Consider the following 22431-nt stretch of genomic DNA (forward strand, 5'->3'; position numbering starts at 1 on the left):
AAAGATAAGTAACTTTTGACGTATGTGTTCAAACTATAATTTCCAAATCTTGCAAATACACAAAACTCCAGCATCAAACGATTTATTTTTGCAATTTTTTTTTTTTTTTTCTCTTTCCAAAACTCAATTTTACAAAAACTGAAACGAATGTGAAATGTCACCTAATCTTTGTCATTTTTATTTGGGACGATTGACGAGGAGCAAAAGGCCAAAAAAAAAAAAAAAAGGAAAAAGGAAAAAGGAAAAATAAATTAAAAAAGCAAAAAGGAGAACCCCACATAGAAATAACAGCTGGTTAGGGCTTAGACTGAAAATGCAAACTGCGTGAAAATTCACACACACCCCAGAAGCACATATATATAAATAATAGATAGAGAGAGATTCCGGCAACTTCGGAGGATCGCCGGCAACTTTTCCGATCTTATCATTGGCTCACAGATTCGCGCCAAAAATCAATTCACCATTCACCTCTGCAAAATTCTCGCCTCCTTTTTTTAAAATCAAGAAAATAGGGAATTTATATACATACAGGAAAAAAAGCCAAATTTATATAGATAAGTACAGTTATGTGGGACAGAGAGGTGCAGAGCTAAAGGGGGTAGGTGGGTGGTTGATTTGAACGTTGGGATCGGAAAGTGGGTTTTAGGAAACTACAGGGGTTTCCACTGAAATTAAACTTTCTTTACTCATTTTCTTGATGATGGGGTTTTGTAATTTTTTTTAAGTTTTTTGTCTTTTAATCAAGAAAATTTCAGGTGGGTTTCATCAATTTTGAGAGAAAATAGTCTTTTCTGTGTGTGAATCTGCATGCAGTCAGGGGGTGGAGCTCAGCAAGGGGGTGGTGTCGCCGGACATGGGCGGAGCACGGCGGCATCAGCCTCAGCTTCTCCTTCATCATCTTCTTCTGCCTCTCATATGGGGTTGGATCAGCAGCAGCAGCAGCAGTTGCATCAACATCAACAGCAACAACAACGCCAGGTTAGGGTTAACAACCTTTTTTTTCCAAATTTTATTGCATTTTTGTTTTGTTGAAGTGGGATTGATCCTTATTTATCTATTTTGGACGTGGGTTCTGGAAATGACCTCAAGTTTGTTTTTTGGAACTGGGTTTTGTTGAATTTCAGCACTTGGTTTGAAGTGATATGATTTGCTTGCTATGTGAAAGACATTCTTTTTCTTGTTTCAAGTAGTATTGAGGTGACAGCTACTTAAGCTTTGAAAACTTTGGCATGATGGAGAGAAATCTTTTGTGCTGTAAAATGTAGTAGCACATGTTGATTTTATAGTTATCAACTTCATTTTTTGAGGAATCAACCCTGTATATTTTGGTCTGTGCTCGATGGGTAAACTGTTAACCTTGAAGTGGCAAGTGGAAGTGATGAGTTCCAGCGAGTGAATGTTGTTTGCCAGGTCTTTAAGATTTTAACCTTGACCTGTTCAAAAGATTTATTTTTCCAACAGTATTGAAAGTCCATGTGATTCTTACTGCAATGATGTTCTCAACTCCTACCAGATTAACTGTCATTGCTTAGATTATGGAATGTAATCTTCTATTTCGTCCATACATATGATACTTTTTTGTCCACATTTGTTACCTTAATGATAACTCTAAGGAGTAGTAGTTGTCCTCATGTCTAAAGCTTTGTTTGAATTCATTATCCTTAATAGGAAACAAATTTATTACAAAGTGAACTGAAGAAGACGAATTACAGCACAGGACGAAATAAGATGTAGCTCAATCAACCTAGAAGAATTTTGTCCATTATGTGCTTAGGATGCTGCAAATGTCCTTAGAAACTCTTTCATGCTTTTGAGTGGCAGGATTGATCAACTTTGTCAGTTATACCAGTTTTCTCGAGTGTCTTGTTTGCTTTCTAGCTAAAATATTTTCCATGTACTTTGATGCTTTATTTGCTGAAATATTTCTGATATCTGGAGAGATGGTTTTTCCTTCTTTATTTCTGGAATAATATTTTACTAGGTATGCTTTCAAATAAATTGTTAAGACTTGCTTTCTTGAATCATGATAGCTGCCTTTTCAAACTCATGTGGGTTTTAACATAGTGGCATATTTTCAAGGATAAGATCACTAGAATTTAGGTCTTATTTGAATCACTCACCTTATTTTACAAAATAACTTTGACGTATCATTTTTTGCATATTTATTTTGCAGTCATTGCAACAACAGTTCCTTAGAAGGCCTGAAGGAAATGAAGCTATTCTTGCCTTCCAGACTGGCAATGCCCATGGAATGTTAGGTGGGGGTAATTTTGTTGGACCTTCTGGATCCATGCAGCTGCCTCAGCAGTCGAGGAGGTATATTGATTTGGGTCAACAACATGGTTCTCCCACCATTCGAGAAGATGGCCAGAACAGGAGCCAGGGCTTTGAGCAACAGATGCTGAATCCCGTCCAACAGGCATACTTGCAGTATGCTTACCAGGCAGCCCAACAAAAGTCAGCTCTTGGGATGCAACATCAGCAGCAAATGAAAATGGGAATGTTTGGCCCTCCTGCAAAGGACCAAGATCCTAGAATTGCTAATATGAAAGAACTTGTTGCCATGCAGGCATCAAACCAGGCCCAGGCATCATCATCAAAGATATCCTCAGAACATTTCTCTCGTGGTGAGAAACAATCTGATCAGGGCCAGCAGTTGATGGCCGATCAGAGAACAGATCCGAAGCTTCCTTCCCAGCCAACATTGCTTGGCCAAGCAGTAGCTACGAAGCCCATGCAGGCTCCACCATCTCAGCAAAGCATGGCGAACATGACAAGTAACTCTCTTGCTATGGCTGCGCAGATGCAAGCAATGCAGGCTCTGGCACTTGAACGTAATGTTGATCTGTCACTACCTGCAAATGCGAACATTATGGCACAGCTAATTCCGCTCATGCAGTCCAGAATGATGATGGCCCAGCAGAAAGTGCCTGATGGCAATGTGCCTGTTCAATCTTCATCAGGTCATACGCCAAAGCAGCAAGTTTCATCACCTCAAATTGCAAACGAAAACTCGCCCCATGCTCATTCTTCAAGTGATGTGTCGGGCTCAAGTTCTGCTAAAACTAGGCAGACTGTTACAACTGGTCCTCTCGGCGCGACACATAACATCGCTTCAATTAATAACTCAAATAATATAGTCCAGCAGCAGTTTTCTGCTCAAGGTAGAGAGAACAATTTGCCTTCTAGACAACCAATTACGGTTAGCAGTGGATTGCCTCCCATGCAATACCCACAGTCATCTATAAACCCGAACCAGGGTGTGGATAACACCTTCCCACCTAAACCTGCCTCAACTGCCCAAGAAACCTTGCAGACGCAGTATGGCAGGCAATTGAGTCGACCTTCACCACATTCTGCAGCTTCTTCTCCAGATGGGAATTTGGGGAATTCCCTTGCATCTCAGGGTGGAAATGTCCGTCAAGTGCAAAAACAACATCTGGGGTTCAGTAAGCAGCAACTGCATGTTCTTAAAGCCCAGATACTTGCATTTAGACGTCTAAAGGTTTGTTCATTAGTGTACTCTGCTCAGTTTTACATACTTTGCTCCCCCTTGCTCAAAATACTCAAACCTGTTATTATTAAATATATCTTGATCTGCTTTTTCTTGCTTGTAGAAAGGAGATGGGACATTACCGCGTGAGTTACTCCAAGCTATTATTCCACCACCTCTAGACGTGCAAACGCAGCAAACGTTTCCTCCTGGTGGTACATCGAATCAGGAGAAGTCATCGGGAAAAAGCTCAGAAGATAACTCAAGACGCCCGGAACCAAGTGAGAAGGGTCCCCAGCTTGTAGTACCATCATCTGATGGACTGAATGGTTCAAAGGAGGAGGTCACAGGAGATGAGAGTACAGCTGCCTCAACCATAGTTGTGCCACGTAGCGCAACTGAGACAAAGGAGACTGCATCAGTGGTTCTTCCTGGAAAAGAAGAGCAGCCAATCATGGGACATGCTAGTAAATCTGACCAGGATGCTGAACATGCTATTCAGAATACTCCTAGTAGAGGTGATATTGCACCAGATAGGGGTAAATCTGTTGCATCACAAGCTACTGGTTCTGATGCAACTCAGGCAAAAAAACCTATGCAGTCTAGTGTCACTCAACAAAAAGATACCGGTCCAGCTCGCAAGTATCATGGACCATTATTCGATTTTCCTGTCTTCACTCGAAAGCATGATGCTTTTGGACCATCCATGATGATGAACAACAATAATAATTTAACATTGGCTTATGAAATCAAGGATCTTCTAATGGAGGAAGGCTCAGAAATTCTCAAGAGAAAAAGGGAGGAAAGTATAAAGAAGATTGGTGATATCCTAGCTGTTAATTTAGAGAGGAAAAGGATTAGACCAGATCTTGTTCTAAGATTGCAAATAGAAGAAAAGAAACTCCGACTTGCTGATATACAGGCACGCATGAGGGATGAGATTGAGCAACAGCAGCAGGAAATAATGGCAATGCCTGATAGGCCATACCGAAAATTTGTAAGGCTATGCGAACGTCAGCGTCAGGACCTTGCTAGGCAAGTGCAGGCCTCCCAGAGAGCTATCCGAGAAAAACAATTAAAATCTATTTTTCAATGGCGTAAGAAGCTTCTTGAGGCTCATTGGGCAATACGTGATGCTCGAACTGCACGCAATAGGGGAGTGGCTAAGTACCATGAGAGAATGTTGAGGGAGTTCTCAAAGAAAAAGGATGATAATCGGAATGAAAGAATGGAGGCATTGAAGAATAATGATGTTGAGAGATACAGGGAGATGTTGCTAGAGCAGCAGACCAACATTCCCGGTGATGCTTCAGAGAGATATGCTGTTCTCTCATCATTTTTGAGTCAGACAGAAGAGTATCTTCATAAATTGGGAAGTAAAATTACAGCGACAAAAAATCAACAGGAGGTTGAGGAGTCTGCAAATGCTGCTGCAGCTGCTGCACGAGCACAGGTACTTCTCTTGCCCTGCCTTGTGCAGGCACTATCTTAAGTTGCTATGCATGAGTTACAAATTGCTAAATTTAGGGAAAATGTCGTTGGTGCAATTTTATGGTTAATCATAGGGCAATGCAGAAGTGACCAGATGCCTTTTCCACTTTTGGTATCTCATATACATATTTATATATATTATGAGCAAAAAAAAATCATACCAAAGCTTGTCTTGCAACTATGCCCTCTTAATTGGAACAAATGGACCTCCCGTTGTACTGGATTTGTTTGATAAACTTTTTCCATCCCTAGTTGGTGATTATATTTTATTTGCGTTCTTTCATTTTTTTCCGTGATAACAGGGCCTCTCTGAAGAAGAAGTAAGATCTGCGGCAGCCTGTGCTCGGGAGGAAGTCATGATAAGGAATCGTTTCTCTGAAATGAATGCACCCAGAAATGGTTCATCAGTTAACAAGTAATTCATTTTCTTTCCTTAGTACACCTTGGCATTTTGGGACATTTCTACACGTGAGAAGTTCTGTTCGGCAGTCAATGATTTCTTGTTGATAAGTTCAGTTTGCTCTTGAATATTAACCGAGCAGTTCTAACTCATGTGGAGGAGATTTGGTTATCTGGTCCATCCAGATTGTCATCGACATTGTGGTTGTTTACATCTAGGACAGCTGTCACTTATCTTAACTGACTACACCTGTCTTTAGCATGTTATGCGGTGTCATTGTTTAGCTGCCATTAGGTTATCTCAACTCAACTCTGTACTCTTTTTCATGTCTTCAGGTATTACCATCTTGCCCATGCTGTGAATGAAAGGGTTATTAGGCAGCCTTCTATGTTACGAGCTGGAACTTTGCGAGACTATCAGCTGGTACGTTGCAAACTTCAATACATGCAGAAATGATTAGACTTCTTACATTTTCATTTTCTTAATTTCAGTATCTCATTTTGTGCTTTTACGTGAGATAAAATTTTTGTATTCAAATGTTACAGGTGGGGTTGCAGTGGATGCTTTCTTTGTATAATAATAAGCTAAATGGTATTTTGGCTGATGAGATGGGTCTGGGGAAGACTGTGCAGGTGAATGCTCTTTCATCCAATTTAGTGTCCTGCTTTACTCTGAATATGTTTTGAGTGGGATCTTTCTTACTATAAGTGGGTCAAAAGTGTGAATAAAAAGATGAACATTATCAAACAGCATGCTAAATTTAAAGCAGAGAGAATTCATATGATTACAACATCTTCAGGGTATTACATTTTTTACCAGATGATCATAACTTGTGCTTTAGTGATATGCTTCTTGTTTGTGTTCTCTTTCTGTCTCAACAGGTTATGGCATTAATTGCTTACTTGATGGAATTCAAACAAAACTATGGACCACATCTTATAATTGTGCCAAATGCCGTTCTAGTTAATTGGAAGGTTGGTAATCAATTGCTGTTGATAGTGTGAGTGTCTTTCTGGTTTCCCTTTGTACTTACTCATTTTACATTTCCAGAGTGAGTTTCTCAATTGGCTTCCATCTGTGTCCTGCATCTTCTATGTTGGTGGGAAGGATCAAAGATCCAAGTTATTTTCACAGGTATGGTGCATTCATGCTGAAATTTAACTGACTTATGTTGTTGAACTTGGTATTGAAGGTTCTATATGCTTCAACATCTTGTAGGAAGTTTGTGCGATGAAATTTAATGTTCTCGTCACTACGTACGAGTTCATCATGTATGATCGTTCTAAACTTTCAAAAGTCGATTGGAAGTATATAATAATTGATGAAGCACAACGTATGAAGGACAGAGAATCAGTTCTTGCTCGTGATCTTGACAGATATCGATGCCAAAGGCGTTTGCTTCTCACGGGGACACCATTGCAGGTGTGTTGTGTCTATCATTGCTTATGTTCAGATCTACATTACTCTGCTTATGTTTGGATCTGCGTTATTGCAATAAGCTTATTGCGTATGTCCTACCTTTAACTAGGCTTATGCTAGTGTAGGATGCTACAAACAAAACTATTCAAGACTGAGCGCAGTTGCTCAATTGTCTTAAAACTTGCACATATAGAATGATATATCTTTTGAATTTAGTTGCATGCTGATCCATTGAAATTTAATTGGTTTTAACAAGGAAAATTGTGGTTCGGCAAGATATCTTTGCTTACAATCACAATCCATCATTGTGAACTTTGTACAGCTAAAGGGAAAATCCCTGCATGAGGTTTTAAGTGTCTTGTATTAGTAGTGCCTAAGCAGAGTTACATAGACAATTAAAAAAAAGTTACATAGACAATAAAAATGAATCTTCGCAGTTCTGTCTGTGGCTCGAGTTTTTTTGCCAAATGCTCTTAAGCATGGCTCGCTGGTTGCAACTGGGTGCTTATTTTTCTTTTAACCACATTAACTCTTTCTTACTTATCCATTCTTGTCTTAACTTCCTTAGCACATGAATTAGCATAAGAGAATTTGTTTAAATGTGTTTGATGCAGAATGATTTGAAGGAACTATGGTCACTTCTAAATCTACTGCTTCCAGAAGTATTTGATAATCGCAAAGCATTTCATGATTGGTTCTCCAAGCCGTTTCAAAAAGAAGGTCCGACACACAATGCTGAGGATGACTGGCTTGAGACTGAGAAGAAGGTCATTATTATCCATCGACTTCACCAAATTCTCGAGCCTTTCATGCTCAGGCGTCGTGTTGAAGATGTTGAAGGTTCACTTCCACCCAAGGTATACCTTCATGGTTGTCCTTGGTTTCAAAACTGTGATGTAGAAACTCTCTAATTATAACTTCAACTGCAGGTCTCAGTTGTCTTAAGATGCAGGATGTCAGCTTTTCAGAGTGCTGTTTACGACTGGATCAAGTCTACTGGTTCACTTAGAGTTGACCCTGAAGATGAGGAGCGAAGGGCTGAAAAAAATCCAAATTACCAGCCTAAAACATATAAAGTTTTAAATAATAGATGTATGGAGCTTCGAAAAGCTTGCAACCATCCTTTGCTTAACTATCCATATCTCAATGTTACAAAGGACTTTCTTGTTAAATCATGTGGTAAATTGTGGATTCTTGATCGGATCTTAATTAAACTTCAAAGAACAGGGCACAGGGTGCTGCTTTTCAGTACCATGACAAAGCTGCTTGATATCGTGGAGGAGTATTTGCAGTGGCGACGACTCGTCTACAGAAGAATTGACGGGACAACGAGCTTAGAGGATCGTGAATCAGCTATTGTGGATTTTAATAGTCCAGATACTGATTGCTTTATCTTCTTGCTAAGCATTCGTGCTGCTGGGCGTGGATTGAATCTTCAGACTGCTGACACTGTGATCATCTATGATCCTGATCCAAACCCCAAAAATGAGGAACAGGCAGTTGCTAGAGCCCATCGTATAGGACAGAAAAGAGAAGTGAAAGTCATATACATGGAGGCAGTTGTTGACAAAATTGCAAGTCATCAGAAAGAGGATGAATTCCGTGCTGGAGGTGCAGTTGATTCTGATGATGACCTCGCAGGCAAGGACCGGTATATGGGATCTATTGAGAGTCTCATTCGGAATAATATTCAACAGTATAAGATTGACATGGCTGATGAAGTTATAAATGCTGGGCGTTTTGACCAAAGGACTACACATGAAGAGCGGCGTTTGACTTTAGAAACGTTATTACATGACGAGGAGAGATATCAAGAGACACTTCATGATGTTCCCTCTCTTCAGGAGGTAAATCGCATGATTGCTAGGAGTGAAGAAGAGGTAGAACAATTTGATCAAATGGATGAAGAATTTGATTGGGAAGAGGAGATGACTAGATATGACCAGGTTCCAAAGTGGCTTCGTGCTACCAGTAAGGAAGTTAATGGGGCCATTGCCAATTTAGCAAAAAAGCCCTCAAAGAATGTCTTATTTAGTAGTGGTACTGGCATGGACTCCAGTGGAGCTCCTGAATCTGAGAAGAAAAGGGGGCGCCCCAAAAGTAAGAAGGTTCCTATTTACACAGAACTGGACGATGACTTCTCTGAAGCAAGCTCTGAGGAGAGGAACGGATATTCAGCCCATGAAGAAGGAGAAATTGGGGAATTCGAAGATGATGAATTTAGTGGTGCTGTTGGTGTTACACCAGTTAACAAAGACCAATCAGAAGAAGATGTTCCAAGTTATGCTGATAGATATGAATACCACCAAGGTCCACAAGGTGCTATAAAGACTCTTGTACCTGATCAACAAGTGGGTTCATCAGGATCATCTTCAGACAGCCAAAAACCGATACCAATAGTATCCTCGTCTGTGTCATCTCAGCAGAAGTTTGGATCCCTTTCAGCATTAGATGCCAGGCCCGGTTCTCGGGCCAAACGGATGGTGGGGAATTCATTCCCTTTGTTCCTTCTTTAAAGGTGTACCTCCAGTACTGATAACTTCTAATGACTTCCATATTTCCATTTTTTAAATTTCAGGCAGATGAATTAGAGGAAGGAGAAATTGCAGTATCTGGAGACTCACATGTGGATCTCCAGCTGTCTGGTAGTTGGATCCAAGATCGTGATGAAGGCGAAGAAGAACAGGTGTTGCAGCCCAAAATAAAAAGGAAACGCAGTTTGAGGGTTCGACCAAGGCATGCTGCAGAAAGGCCAGAAGAGACGCTCATTGAGAAGCCAGCTGTGCAGCGTGGAGATTCTTCTCAGATGGCACTTCAAGGGGATTGTAGATATGATCTTCAAGTGAGAAATGATCGTGGACACAAAGCGCATGCAGAGCCTAGTGCTTTAAAGCATGGTCAAGGTGATGCATCCTTGAAGAGTAAGCGAAGCATACCCTCGAGGAAATCTTCTAATTCAGTGAAGATTCATGGTTCAGGAAAACCTGGAAAAGTCAGTTGCTTGTCTCCTGATGATTCCTTTGAACCCACAAGAGAAAGTTGGGATAATAAGCCCAGCGGGACTTATAGTGGAGGGAGTAAGATGTCTGAGGTCATTCAAAGAAAGGTAAAAACACTTAAAAAGTAGTATTCAACTGTTAAATTGAAACTCCTTTTTATTGCATTAATTTCTTGATACTGCATCTCTACTGGAGTTTGGGAGAAGGAATCGGTTTTGTGTAGCACATTTTGTTATAGCTTTTTTTTTTAATACAAGTACCTGGACTTAAATTCTCTTGTTCAAATGAGTGTCTTGTATTAGAGCGGAACAGATACAGAAGATTCCTATAGCTGACTGCAGTTAGATTGGGATTGAGGCCTAATTGTCTTGTATTGTATGCTTTTCTAGTTTAAAGTTTATACTGTATTTATTATTTTGGTTTCCAGCTTTCATCAGAATGACCTCTCAATCATCAGTTTTCCTATGTTTTGTCTGAGTATTTCATGTTGCTACAGCTTTGACTAATATATGTTGATCAGGCTAGGACTATTTGATTTTAATCAGAAATTATGGTCGGGTGACTGCCTTTAATGTACTTGAACACAATCTGTCCAGCTGGTTCAGAGTAGTGTTACTACTTATAGTCAACAACTACGCCTCAACCCCAAGCAAGTTGGGTTTCATTTTGTATCTGCTTGCATAAAAAAGATACAATTACTCAGGGCTCTGTGTGTCAATCTTTCTCTCTCCTGATTGTAGATATTACTCCTGATCTTGTGCATGATTTTTCTTTCTATTGCAGTGCAAGACTGTCACTATCAAGCTCCAAAAGAAAATAGAGAAGGGTGGCCATCAAATAATTCCACTGCTACATGGTCTGTGGAACAGAATTGAAAGTTCTGATTGCATAGGTGGGGCTGACGATAGTGCATTTGGTTTACAGACAATTGATATGCGTGTTGATGAGTCTGAGTACAGTGGAGTGCTCGAATTTGTGTCTGATGTGCAGCTGATGTTAAAACGCGCAGTGCAATACTTTGGTTTCTCGCATGAGGTATGCAATGATACTTAAGATCTGAACTGATTCAGCTTATTATACTCCTCACTATTGCCATGCTTTCATACTGATATCCAGAAAAGACTGCCAGTCCTGTTTTCCTGATATTTATGTAACTCATCAAATAAGAATAATGTATAAACGAACATGAGTCGACCAGTGAAAAAACCAGATTGAGTGGTCTATTGGTCATCACGTCATGCTCATACCCAGCTCCCCCCATGTTCTTTTACTTCAATTTCTGAAATTTCGCTACCATTACAGGTGAGATCTGAAGCAAGGAAAGTGCATGATCTTTTCTTTGACATCTTGAAGATAGAATTTCCAGAGACCGACTTTCGAGAAGCAAGGAATTCTATCTCTTTTGCTGGACCTGCAGCTAGTACTACACCCGGCGCATCTTCAAGGCAGATGCCTGTAGGTCAGAACAAGAGACATAAACTGATAAATGAAATGGAACCTGACCCTAGCCCGCTACAGAAACCAAAGACACGTGGAGCACTCCATGCCGGTGAAGATGCCAAGGCTAAGAATCATACGGCTCAAAGAGAAACAAGATTTGGTGGTAGCAGCGGCCGGGAGCTTAGCCAACAGGATGATTCGCGCTCGTTCACTCATCCGGGGGAGCTTGTTATTTGCAAGAAGAAGAGAAAAGATAGAGAGAAGTTGGGTATGAAACCTGGGAGTAGTTCTGCTGGTCCTGTCTCACCACCTAGTGTCCCCCGCAGTATCAGAAGTCCAGGCTCGCTCCCAACTGTGAAGGAGGGGGGAAGGTTAAACCAGCAGACACCACCACCCCAAAATCAGTTGAATGGCAGTGGTAGCAACAGCTCTGTTGGCTGGGCAAACCCTGTGAAGAGGCTGAGATCAGATTCTGCAAGAAGGCGGCAAAGTCATTTATGATTATAGTTGTTAAAGGTGTACAATGTAATGCAACAAGTAATAGCTGATGATACTCTATTGAGGTGCTGTGAATAACCGGCCCTTCTGATTTTCATACCTCCTGAGCTGTGTACTTCCTCCATTCCATCCCCAGCCTCACTTGTATGATAAATATGCTATTGAAGATAGGCTTCTTACTGTCCACCACTGGCAACTGCTTGTCTGAGATTTTTCTTTTTCTTCTTGTTCCTCCTCTTTTCTTTTTCTATTTTTTTAGAAACAGTTGAGTGCTAGATTATGGAAAACTGCCAAAAGGTGCTCGCCTATTTACCTGCATCCTCTTTTTTCGTTTCTTTATCAAAATCAATTCTCAATAAACTAAGCCGTATTTGTCTGCATTTTGTCTCTTCGCTAATACCGTGCTCTCTTTGATATTGCTATGAGATGTAGCATTTTTGTGCTACTCTTGACATTTTCTTTTTGTCGGTTTAGAAGTTAGGCTAACAGAGGTTGACAGCATACTTGCATTTTATGAATTGGCGAGCACAGTTACTAGGCACTTATCCTAGCAAATGGTAACCAACACCAGAAAATGAATTACACATATATGTTTGAAGGCTAAAGTGATATTTTCTCCACAAGAAATGTTCAAGTCTGAAATAAAAGGGGACATATAGTTTACTAGAGAAAATGACAAAAATGCTTCCTCACGTTCTGGGGTAAGTTCAAAATAATTTCTTAAATATATACTTATGGTCCTCTAAGCTTGTCAAAAAATAAGCATATCGAATATTTAGTAAACTATGATTATTAGTAGATTTTAACAGGAATCGTGGAAAATAAAATTTTAAAAAATTAGTAAATTAGCGAAAACTTTTATTATAAGAAATGTTAAGAAAATATTTCAAAGATGTAATTAAAAGGGTTATTTAATTTAGTAAATAATACTAGTATTAAACAAATGTAGACAAATTCAAGCGAATGGGATTCTGTCCGTACGAATAAACGCGGGTCGCATTTCACCGGCGTCTGTTTCGCTGTGCCACATTTTCCCCCCCCCCCCTCTCTTTCCTTAACTCTTCTGTTTGTTTATTTACCAATGAAACTTGAAAAGAAAAAGAGTTGCCAGCTTCAGTGTTGCTTCTATCTTTTGGGTTTTGGGAGATAAAGGGATAAATATACATTGTGTGGGACTTATGGTTTAAAACTTTTACTACTGTGAGTATGTATAAGGTGTCAAGTTCATGTTATCACTAAAACTCAATGGTTAAAATTATAAAAATAAACCTTGAATATTTTTATCAGTGTCTTCGACTTCAAAAAAAGCATGCACTTCGAACAATGAATAAGCAATCGCTTCTTTGGATGTGAGTTTAGAAGTTGAAAAGAAAAATAAAGAGGAGGTAACGGAGATCCATTTTCTGTTTATCCTCGAATTCTTTGTTTGTTAGGAAAATAAATATATGACATTTGCAAGTGATGCCAAATATCAGTACAGTTCCTAAAGAAATTAAATAAGAATTCTTTCGTATGGTTGATTCTTTGAAAATTGAAAGCCAATTTTCCTTTTGGAAATTTCTGTCCATGGACCTTTAAACAGTATATCTGAATGATATTGAATTTGAGTGTTAGGATTACTTTGTCATTGTTGTTTATTTGATGTTGAAACTAATGAAGTTAATCGTAATTTTGGTGTTATAAGTACTATCCTATTTATCCTGTAAATTTTGCATTTTCTGTAAATTGTGTGTTTTACTTCAAACAAGTGTGCCCAGGAGGAATGTTGCCTTTTTATTTTTCGCTTTTTGCTTTTAAGAACACTGACTTTAATTTCTCACTTTTTTCGTTCTAGATGGTATTGAGATGGATGTTTTATTAGGTTATACCCTATTCATTATAAGGCTATTCTCAAAATGTTGCAATGGAGGAAAAAAAAATCATATTTTTATGTATCAAGATAAGTGTTTTAATTTTTGCATCCACTTGTAGGAGAAATCCCTAGAAGTCCTGCGAGCAAATAACAACAACAACAATAACAAACTAAGTGAAATATCATAAGTGAGGTCCGGGGATAGTGTGTACGCAGACCTTATCTCTACCCTAGGGAAGACAGACTATTTCTGAAAGACTCTCGGCAAGGAGTCGTGCGAGCAATGGCAAAGAAATTGGCATCTATTGCAGCTCAATTGTTGCTAGAGGGATTACCTGAAGCAATGGTACTTGAGGTTCTGTTATGGCTGCCATTGAAGTCTCTATATCGATGTAAGTGCATCTCCAAGACCTGGTACTCAATCATCTCTGACCCCGAATTCATGAAACTGCATCACGTTCGCAACTTGAGCATTGTCATCTCCATTGTGTCTTCGGATTCTTTTAGATCGCGCTTGTTGCAAGCAAGGCTCTTCCCTGAGGAGAAGACCATTGGGTGGGAAGGTGAACCTCCTTTCTGTTGAGGTTTTTGTTATTTAAGATGAAATAGTCTTAAAATGAGGGTGAATGGGAAATGGAGGAAAAATAAAATTTTTGAGTAAAATTTTAAGTTTTCCCCTCTTGACAATGAGACATTGTCCCATATTGGAAGAGGAAAAGATTTTTGGTGGGACCAAATTTATTTGTTAATAGTAAATATTAACGTAAGATTATCCGCATTTGTAACGGATATGTTCCAATCCGTGTATTGACCACCAGCTGCAATAGCAGCCGCCTAATGCTCTTCCCACCATGGCCAAGTGCTTGCTCCACAAACAAGCTAGTGCATGCTCCACCATGGAGGGTGGAGGGTCGTTCATCTTCAAAGCTGACTGCTATAAATATGTGCAGCAGCTGTTGAAGAAAGACACCAGAAACTGAAAACGCTCAACTTTGGCTATACATTGCACTCCTTCCTCTCAGTATTTCCATACGATTTTCTGAGTTTCTACTCCTTTGTTCTGCATTGTTTTAACTTCAAACGCATTGTTTTAACTTCAAACAAAGCAACTGTAAGTGTGATTTGCTACCGAACTTTGTGTTCGCTGAAACACTGGGGTTTGAAGTACCGCTACACCAGTGTATGATTCGTTCTATCCTGGAAGGAAATAATCCATAACCTTGGGTACTAGGAGGGGATTAAATTCCTTAAGGAAACACTGTGAATTCAGTGGGCTCGAATTAATTACTATTTCATTACGATAACTTATATTTCCCAGAATTATTATTTACAAATACAGTAATATTGGCGGGACTAACAATCTTAAGAAATTTAATATTTATTTCTGTATTTGTGTTATTCTTATTATTCTGCAAACTAAAACCTTTGTTGTTTTGTGTACTCCCGTTTTGGAGAGTAAAGCCTTCGTGGCATTTTGTTAGAGATTAAAATCTACGTGATTTTTACTCCAGTTTGAAAACGTTTATTAAACGTTTGTTTGTGTCATTCTTTTACAGAAAAAATGACGACCGAAAGCGAAAACCAAGCTGTTCCGACGGTGACTGCCAACGCATCGACAAGCCGAACACCGGCGTTGGCACCGGCAGAAAAACTCGAAAAATTTTCCGGGATTGATTTCAAGCGATGGCAGCAGAAGATGTTCTTCTACTTAACTATGTTATGTCTACAGAAGTTTATCAAGGAAGATGTTCTTGATCTGCCAGATAAAACTCCAGAGAATAAACGCTTTGTCGTGATTGAAGTGTGGAAGCATTCTGATTTTTTATGCAAGAATTATATTCTTAGCGGATTGTATGATAATCTGTATAATGTATACAGTGGCGTGGAGACGTCAAAAGAATTGTGGAATGCGCTTGAAAAGAAATATAAAACTGAAGATGCCGGGATGAAGAAATTCGTTTGCCGCAAAATTTTTGGACTACAAAATGGTAGATAGCAAGTCTGTTATTACCCAAGTCCAGGAATTGCAAGTGATTATTCATGATCTACTTGCTGAAGGTCTTGTCATCAATGAAGCATTCCAAGTAGCAGCAATGATTGAGAAGTTGCCTCCGTTGTAGAAGGACTTCAAAAATTATTTGAAACACAAACGAAAGGAAATGTCCCTTGAAGATCTCATTGTTCGGTTGAGAATCGAAGAGGACAATAAAGCTGGTGAAAGGAGAGACCGTGGAAATTCAACAATAATGGGAGCAAATATTGTTGAAGATAACAAAAAGAGGAAGAAGGCTTCTGTTCCGAAATACAACCCACGCAAGAAGCGGTTCAGTGGAAACTGCTACAACTGTGGAAAAATCGGACACAAATCTACGGAGTGTCGTGCTCCGAAGAAAGACAAGAAAAGGGGTCAAGCAAACATAGTAGTAAAGCATGATGATGTTGATAACTTGTGTGCCATGATTTCTGAATGTAACTTGGTGGGAAATCCTAAACAGTGGTGGTTTGATTCTGGAGCCACTCGCCATGTTTGTGCAGTTAGAGAAGCTTTTGCTACTTATGCTCCTGCTGGACCCAGAGAGACAGTTTATATGGGAAATGCTTCAATAACAAAAGTTGAAAGATATGGGAAGATATTTCTGAAAATGACTTCTGGCAAGGTCATGACTTTGAACAATGTCCTTCATGTTCCCGAAATGAGAAAGAATTTAGTCTCTACTGGACTTCTTGTTAAGCACGGTTTTAAGTGCGTTTTTGTATCCGACAAGGTTGTCATAAGTAAGAATGAAATATTTGTAGGAAAAAGTTACCTCACCGATGGTCTTTTCAATCTGAATGTAATGGTTGTTGAAAACAATAATAATATTTCAGCTTCTTCTTACTTACTTGAGTCAAATAATTTATGGCATGTATGTTTGGGTCATGTCAATTATAAAACCTTGCGGAAAATGATACTTGGAAGTACTGCCTAAGTTTGAATGCAAAAAATCAAAATGTCAAATATGTATGGAATCTAAGTATGTTAAACATCCTTATAAGTCAGTTGAAAGGAATTCAAATCCTTTAGACTTAATTCACACAGATATTTGTGACATGAAGTCAATACCATCTCGCGGTGAAAAGAAGTATTTCATAACTTTTATTGACGATGGTACTCGATATTGCTATATTTACTTATTGAATAGTAAAGATGAAGCAATAGACGCATTCAGGCAATACAAAAATGAAGTTGAAATGCAACTTAACAAGAAAGTAAAAATGATAAGAAGTGATAGGGGTGGTGAATATGAATCTCCTTTTGAAGAAATATGTTTAGAATATGAAATTATTCATCAAACAACAGCCCCTTACACGCCCCAATCTAATGGGATTGCGGAAAGAAAGAATCGCACATTAAAGGAGATGATGAACACGTTGTTGATAAGTTCTGGTTTGCCACAGAACTTGTGGGGGGAAGCCATTCTTACGGCTAATCGAATATTAAATCGAGTGCCCTATAGCAAAACACAATCCATTCCATATGAAAAATGGAAAGGAAGGAAGCCCAACTTGAATTATTTTAAAGTGTGGGGGTGTTTGGCAAAAGTGCAAGTTCCTAAACCCAAAAGGGTAAAGATAGGACCGAAAACCGTTATTGATTTCTGGTTCATAAATCAGAAAATCCCGACATTCATAATAATACGGTTATAGAATCAGATAATGCTGAGTTCTTTGAAAATATATATCCGTATAAAAAGGAATGTGAGTCGTTTGGTGAAGGATCTAAACGACCTCGGGAAGAAACAAAAGAAAGTACATGTAATCAGGAGGATCCAAGACGTAGTAAACGTCAAAGAACTTCTACTTCATTTGGACCATATTTTGTGACTTTCTTATTAGAGAATGAGCCTCAAACATTTAAAGAAGCTATGACTTCTTCGGAATCATTGTTTTGGAAAGAGGCAGTCAATAGTGAAATAGAATTCATATTGAACAACCATACATGAGAATTGGTTGATCTTCCTCCTGGAAATAAACCTTTGGGTTCTAAATGGATTTTTAAGAGAAAAATAAAAAATGATGGCACTATTGATAAATTCAAGGCAAGACTCGTAGTCAAAGGGTATAGACAACGAGAAGGTCTAGACTACTTTGATACATACTCTCCAGTTACAAGAATTACGTCCATACGAATGTTAGTAGCATTAGCTGCAGTGTATGGTCTTGAAATTCATCAAATGGATGTTAAGACGGCCTTCTTAAATGGAGAGTTGGAGAAAGAAATTTACATGGAACAACCTGAAGGGTTTGTGGTTCCAGGTAAAGAAAAGAAGGTATGTAGACTTGTAAAGTCTCTTTACGGACTGAAACAAGCACCCAAACAATGGCATGCGAAATTTGACCAAACAATGTTGTCAAATGGTTTTAAGATAAATGACTGTGATAAATGTGTGTAGATTAAAAATGTTCCAAATCACATAGTCATTGTTTGCCTATATATGGATGATATGCTGATAATGAGTAATGACATTGCCAACATAAATGCTACTAAGCGTATGCTCAATAGCAAGTTTGATATGAAAGACTTGGGAGTTGCTGATTTAATTCTGGGAATTAAGATCCATAAGACTCCTCAAGGTCTGGCATTATCACAATCTCATTATATTAAGACAGTACTTGAAAAATTCAAGCACTTGAGCTTTAAAGTTGCAAAGACTCCAATTGACGTGAATCTTGCATTAGCAAAGAATAAAGGCCAAAGCATATCACAATTGGATTATGCTCGTGTGTTGGGATGCTTAATGTATATCATGAATTGTACACGACCAGATATAGCTTGTGCTATAAGTAAACTGAGTCGATATACGAGCAATCCAGGCCAATCTCATTGGATGGCAATGAAACGAGTTTTGGGATATTTAGAACATACCCAGAACTTTGACTTGCACTACAGTAAATTCCCTGCGGTGATTGAGGGATACTGTGATGCAAATTGGATCACCGGTTCAACTGATTCTAAGTCCACGAGTGGATATGTATTCACTATTGGTGAAGGAGAGGTATCTTGGAAGTCGTCCAAACAAACATGTATTGCCCGCTCTACAATGGAGGCTGAATTCATAACCTTAGATAAAGCCTGTGAAGAAGTTGAATGGCTCCGGAATTTCTTGGAAGACATTCCATTTTGGCCCAAACCGTTGGCACCAATATGCATACATTGTGATAGTCAAGTGACAATTGGAAGGGCTGGGAGCGTTATGTATAACGGTAAATCTCGTCATATACGACGAAGACATAAAACCGTTAGGCAATTACTCTCTAGAGGAATTATCACGATTGACTATGTAAAGTCAAGTGATAATGTGTCGGATCCACTTACAAAAGGTCTAACTAGAGAGGTAGTTGAGAAATCATCAAGGGGAATGGGGCTATGGCCGAGAACAAGTCATTGTGGCGGTAACTCTACCTAAAAGACTGGAGATCCCAAGATCTAGGTTCAAGGAGATCAAACAAAGTCATTAATGACGGTTCAACATTGTCAAATAAAATTTTAGTCCGTTCTCGTGATGAGACAATGTTCAGTACCAAGGATAAAACATTAAGGCTTTTTAATGATTTCTAAATTTGATACGGGGTATATCAAATAGTGTATCTACAGGATGACACGTTTAGGAATCACCTATGTAAGTGTGAAGTGTTAGCCGCTTCAAGGAGAACTTTGTAAGGCCAGTTCTCTACGCACTTATGAAACCAGGCGGTGTTCATGGCTGAAACGAACACAACAATGAGAACCAAAGACGGTTAAGGGTTGATTGTGTGACTTATGTTTGTCTAGGTATACACCAAAGATCGACGGTTCAAAGATATCAAATCTACCGATTGACCGAGTATATCCGACATAAGTTCACTACGGAAAGTTCAAAGGGAAACCTACTTATCCAGATGCGATTAATCCTTGCTTGCATATCACACAGTTTTTCCATGCATACTTCCGTGATATAGCCATTCCCCATTCATGTGGGGGATTATTGAGGTTTTTGTTATTTAAGATGAAATAGTCTTAAAATGAGGGTGAATGGGAAATGGAGGGAAAATAAAATTTTTGAGTAAAATTTTAAGTTTTTCCCTCTTGACAATGAGACATTGTCCTATATTGGAAGATGAAAAGATTTTTGGTGGGTATATATATAATTGCTCTTCTTGTAGCTCTTAAAGAGTTAAGAAGAAAGCAAGCCTCGCGCCGTCGTCGTCGTCGTCACTCACTCTGCTCGGCTCGGCTTCGGCTTCGGCTTCGGCTTCGGCTTCGGATTTGGATTTGGATTTGGATTTGGATTTGGTCAGATGATCGATTGATTGATTAATTTTTTGGACCAAATTAATTTGTTAATAGTAAATATTAACGTAAAATTATCCGCATTTATAACGGATATGTTCCAATCCGTATATTGACTACCAGCTGCAATAGCAGCCGCCTAATGCTCTTCCCACCATGGCCAAGTGCTTGCTTCACAAACAAGCTAGTGCATGCTCCACCATGGAGGGTGGAGGGTCGTTCATCTTCAAAGCTGACTGCTATAAATATGTGCAGCAGCTGTTGAAGAAAGACACCAAAAACTGAAAACGCTCAACTTTGGTTATACATTGCACTCCTTCCTCTCAGCATTTTCATACGATTTTCTGAGTTTCTACTCATTTGTTCTGCATTGTTTTAACTTCAAACAAAGCAACTGTAAGTGTGATTTGCTACCGAACTTTGTGTTCGCTGAAACACTCGGGTTTGAAGTACCGCTATACCAGTGTGTGATTCGTTCTATCTTGGGAGGAAATAATCCATAACCTTGGGTACTAGGAGGGGATTAAATTTCTTAAGGAAACACTGTGAATTCAGTGGGCTCGAATTAATTACTGTTTCATTACGATAACTTATATTTTCCAGAATTATTATTTACAAATAGAGCAATATTGGCGGGACTAACACTTTCATCGAGCGGATTGATTATGAATGTGGAGAAGATAAACCAATTAAATTCACACAAGTCATTTATGGCCTGTTATGTTTCTGTACCCCATCTCTTAGCCTTTCTTTCTGCAACTTGTACACTGGTGAAACCATTGAGCTCTCACTCCCTCAGTTTGTTGGATTTTGCATCTGTTACTGCTACCGTTTTCTAGAATAATTAGTTGTTTAGTTTTAGGACGAGTCTGTTAGAAGATTCAGAATTTTAATTATAGCAAGAGTTTAGTAATTTAGTTATAGGAGAGGTCTACTACTTTATTTATTTGGCTATTTAAAGTCCTATGATTAATAAAATTTCAAAGACAGTTTTTCCTATTTTCAACCTTCTTGCTGCTTGCATATTTTTTCTAAAATCCATAACAGTGGTATCAGAGCCTCCATTGATCTTGATGGATCTCTGAGTTCACTGAAAAACAACCAATTTCAACCACTTTTAAACCATACGCATTTTTACCCATACCGATTTTAACCAAATTTTTAACAATGGCAAGCAACGGTCTCTCTTTGAATACCCCATAAACCTTCACTGGTGAAAACTATCAGATTTGGTCAGTGAAAATGAAATCTTATCTTGAAACTTATGATCTATGGGAAGTTATAACGGAAGACAAACTTATACAACCACTTCCTGCAAATCCTACCCTTGCCCAAATCAAAGCTCATTCAGATGAGAAAACCAAAAAATACAAAGCCAAAACTATAATTCAAAATTCAGTTGCAGATTCAATCTTCTCTAAAATCATTGCATGTGAGACAGTAAAAGAAGTTTGGGAAACACTCAAACAGGAGTATCAAGGAAGTGAACGAGGCAGACAAAATCAGATTTTAAATTTGAAAAGAGATTTTGAATCTCTTAGAATGCAAGATGATGAGACCATCGCTAAGTCTTCTGACCGAATTTCTTTAATTGTCAATAAAATCAGGTTACTTGACGAGGATTTCAAAGATGACAGGATAGTTGAAAAAATTCTTGTAACAATTCCTGAGAGATTTGAATCCAAAATTTCCTTTCTGGAAGAGTCTAAAGATCTCTCTACCATTTCTGTTGCAGAATTAATAAGTGCTCTTCAAGCACAAGAGCAAATAAGGGCCTTCAGACAAGACAAAGTTACTGAGGGTATTTTTTATGCGAAACACCAAAAAGAAAAAGTTGATTATCCTTATTGCAAATATTGCAAAAAGAAAACACACTTAGAAAAATTTTGTTGGTGGAGACTTGATGCATTATGTCGTAATTGCAAACAAAAAGGTCATGTTACAAAAGTGTGCAAGTTCAAAGATGCTCATGCACAAGCACTAATAGCAGAAGAAGGAATTCAGGATGACCTTCTTTAGACTGCAGCAACAGAAGCAAGGAGGAGTGTTGGATTTTGCATCTGTTACTGCTACTGTTTTCTAGAATAATTAGTTGTTTAGTTTTAGGAGGAGTCTGCTAGAAGATTCAAAATTTTAATTATAGTAAGAGTTTAGTAATTTAGTTGTAGGAGGAATCTACTACTTTATTTATTTGGCTATTTAAAGACCTATGATTAATAAAATTTCAGAGACAGTTTTTCAATCCTATTTTCAACCTTCTTGCTACTTGCATATTTTTTACACGGTTTTACTGCAATGTTGGATCAACTCGTTTCCATTTTGGATTTGATCCCATAAGTGGCTCGTACAAGCTGCTGAGCCTTAGTTACTGCAATAACAGATTACCTCTTGTTATAGCAGAGATTCTTACCATAGGAGTGGACATGACAAATAGCTCGTGGAATAGGGTGATGGATGTTCAAGTAAATCTAGAGTTATTGCCCCCGCAAAGTATTTGTATTGATTTAATTCTGTATACACGCTTCCTAG

At 38.7% G+C, this 22431-nt stretch overlaps 2 protein-coding genes across 2 annotated transcripts; both read left to right on the forward strand.

The window, feature by feature from the left end:
- Nucleotides 1-278: 278 nt before the first annotated feature.
- Nucleotides 279-11926, forward strand: LOC107788810 (ATP-dependent helicase BRM). The gene is made up of 14 exons (XM_016610535.2): nt 279-978; nt 2174-3505; nt 3618-4946; nt 5287-5399; nt 5720-5807; nt 5930-6016; nt 6266-6358; nt 6435-6518; nt 6603-6806; nt 7418-7660; nt 7733-9286; nt 9382-9909; nt 10586-10837; nt 11105-11926. Exons 1-14 carry the CDS (start codon nt 808-810, stop codon nt 11741-11743), a joined length of 6717 nt encoding a protein of 2238 aa, XP_016466021.2. The 5' UTR covers nt 279-807; the 3' UTR covers nt 11744-11926.
- A 9218-nt stretch (nt 11927-21144) lies between these two features.
- Nucleotides 21145-21921, forward strand: LOC142173625 (uncharacterized). Its single transcript, XM_075239250.1, has one exon. It carries the CDS (start codon nt 21145-21147, stop codon nt 21919-21921), a length of 777 nt encoding a protein of 258 aa, XP_075095351.1.
- The last annotated feature ends 510 nt before the right edge of the window (nt 21922-22431 follow it).

This window comes from Nicotiana tabacum, chromosome 19 (assembly GCF_000715075.1).
Source record: "Nicotiana tabacum cultivar K326 chromosome 19, ASM71507v2, whole genome shotgun sequence".
Taxonomy (NCBI): domain Eukaryota; kingdom Viridiplantae; phylum Streptophyta; class Magnoliopsida; order Solanales; family Solanaceae; genus Nicotiana; species Nicotiana tabacum.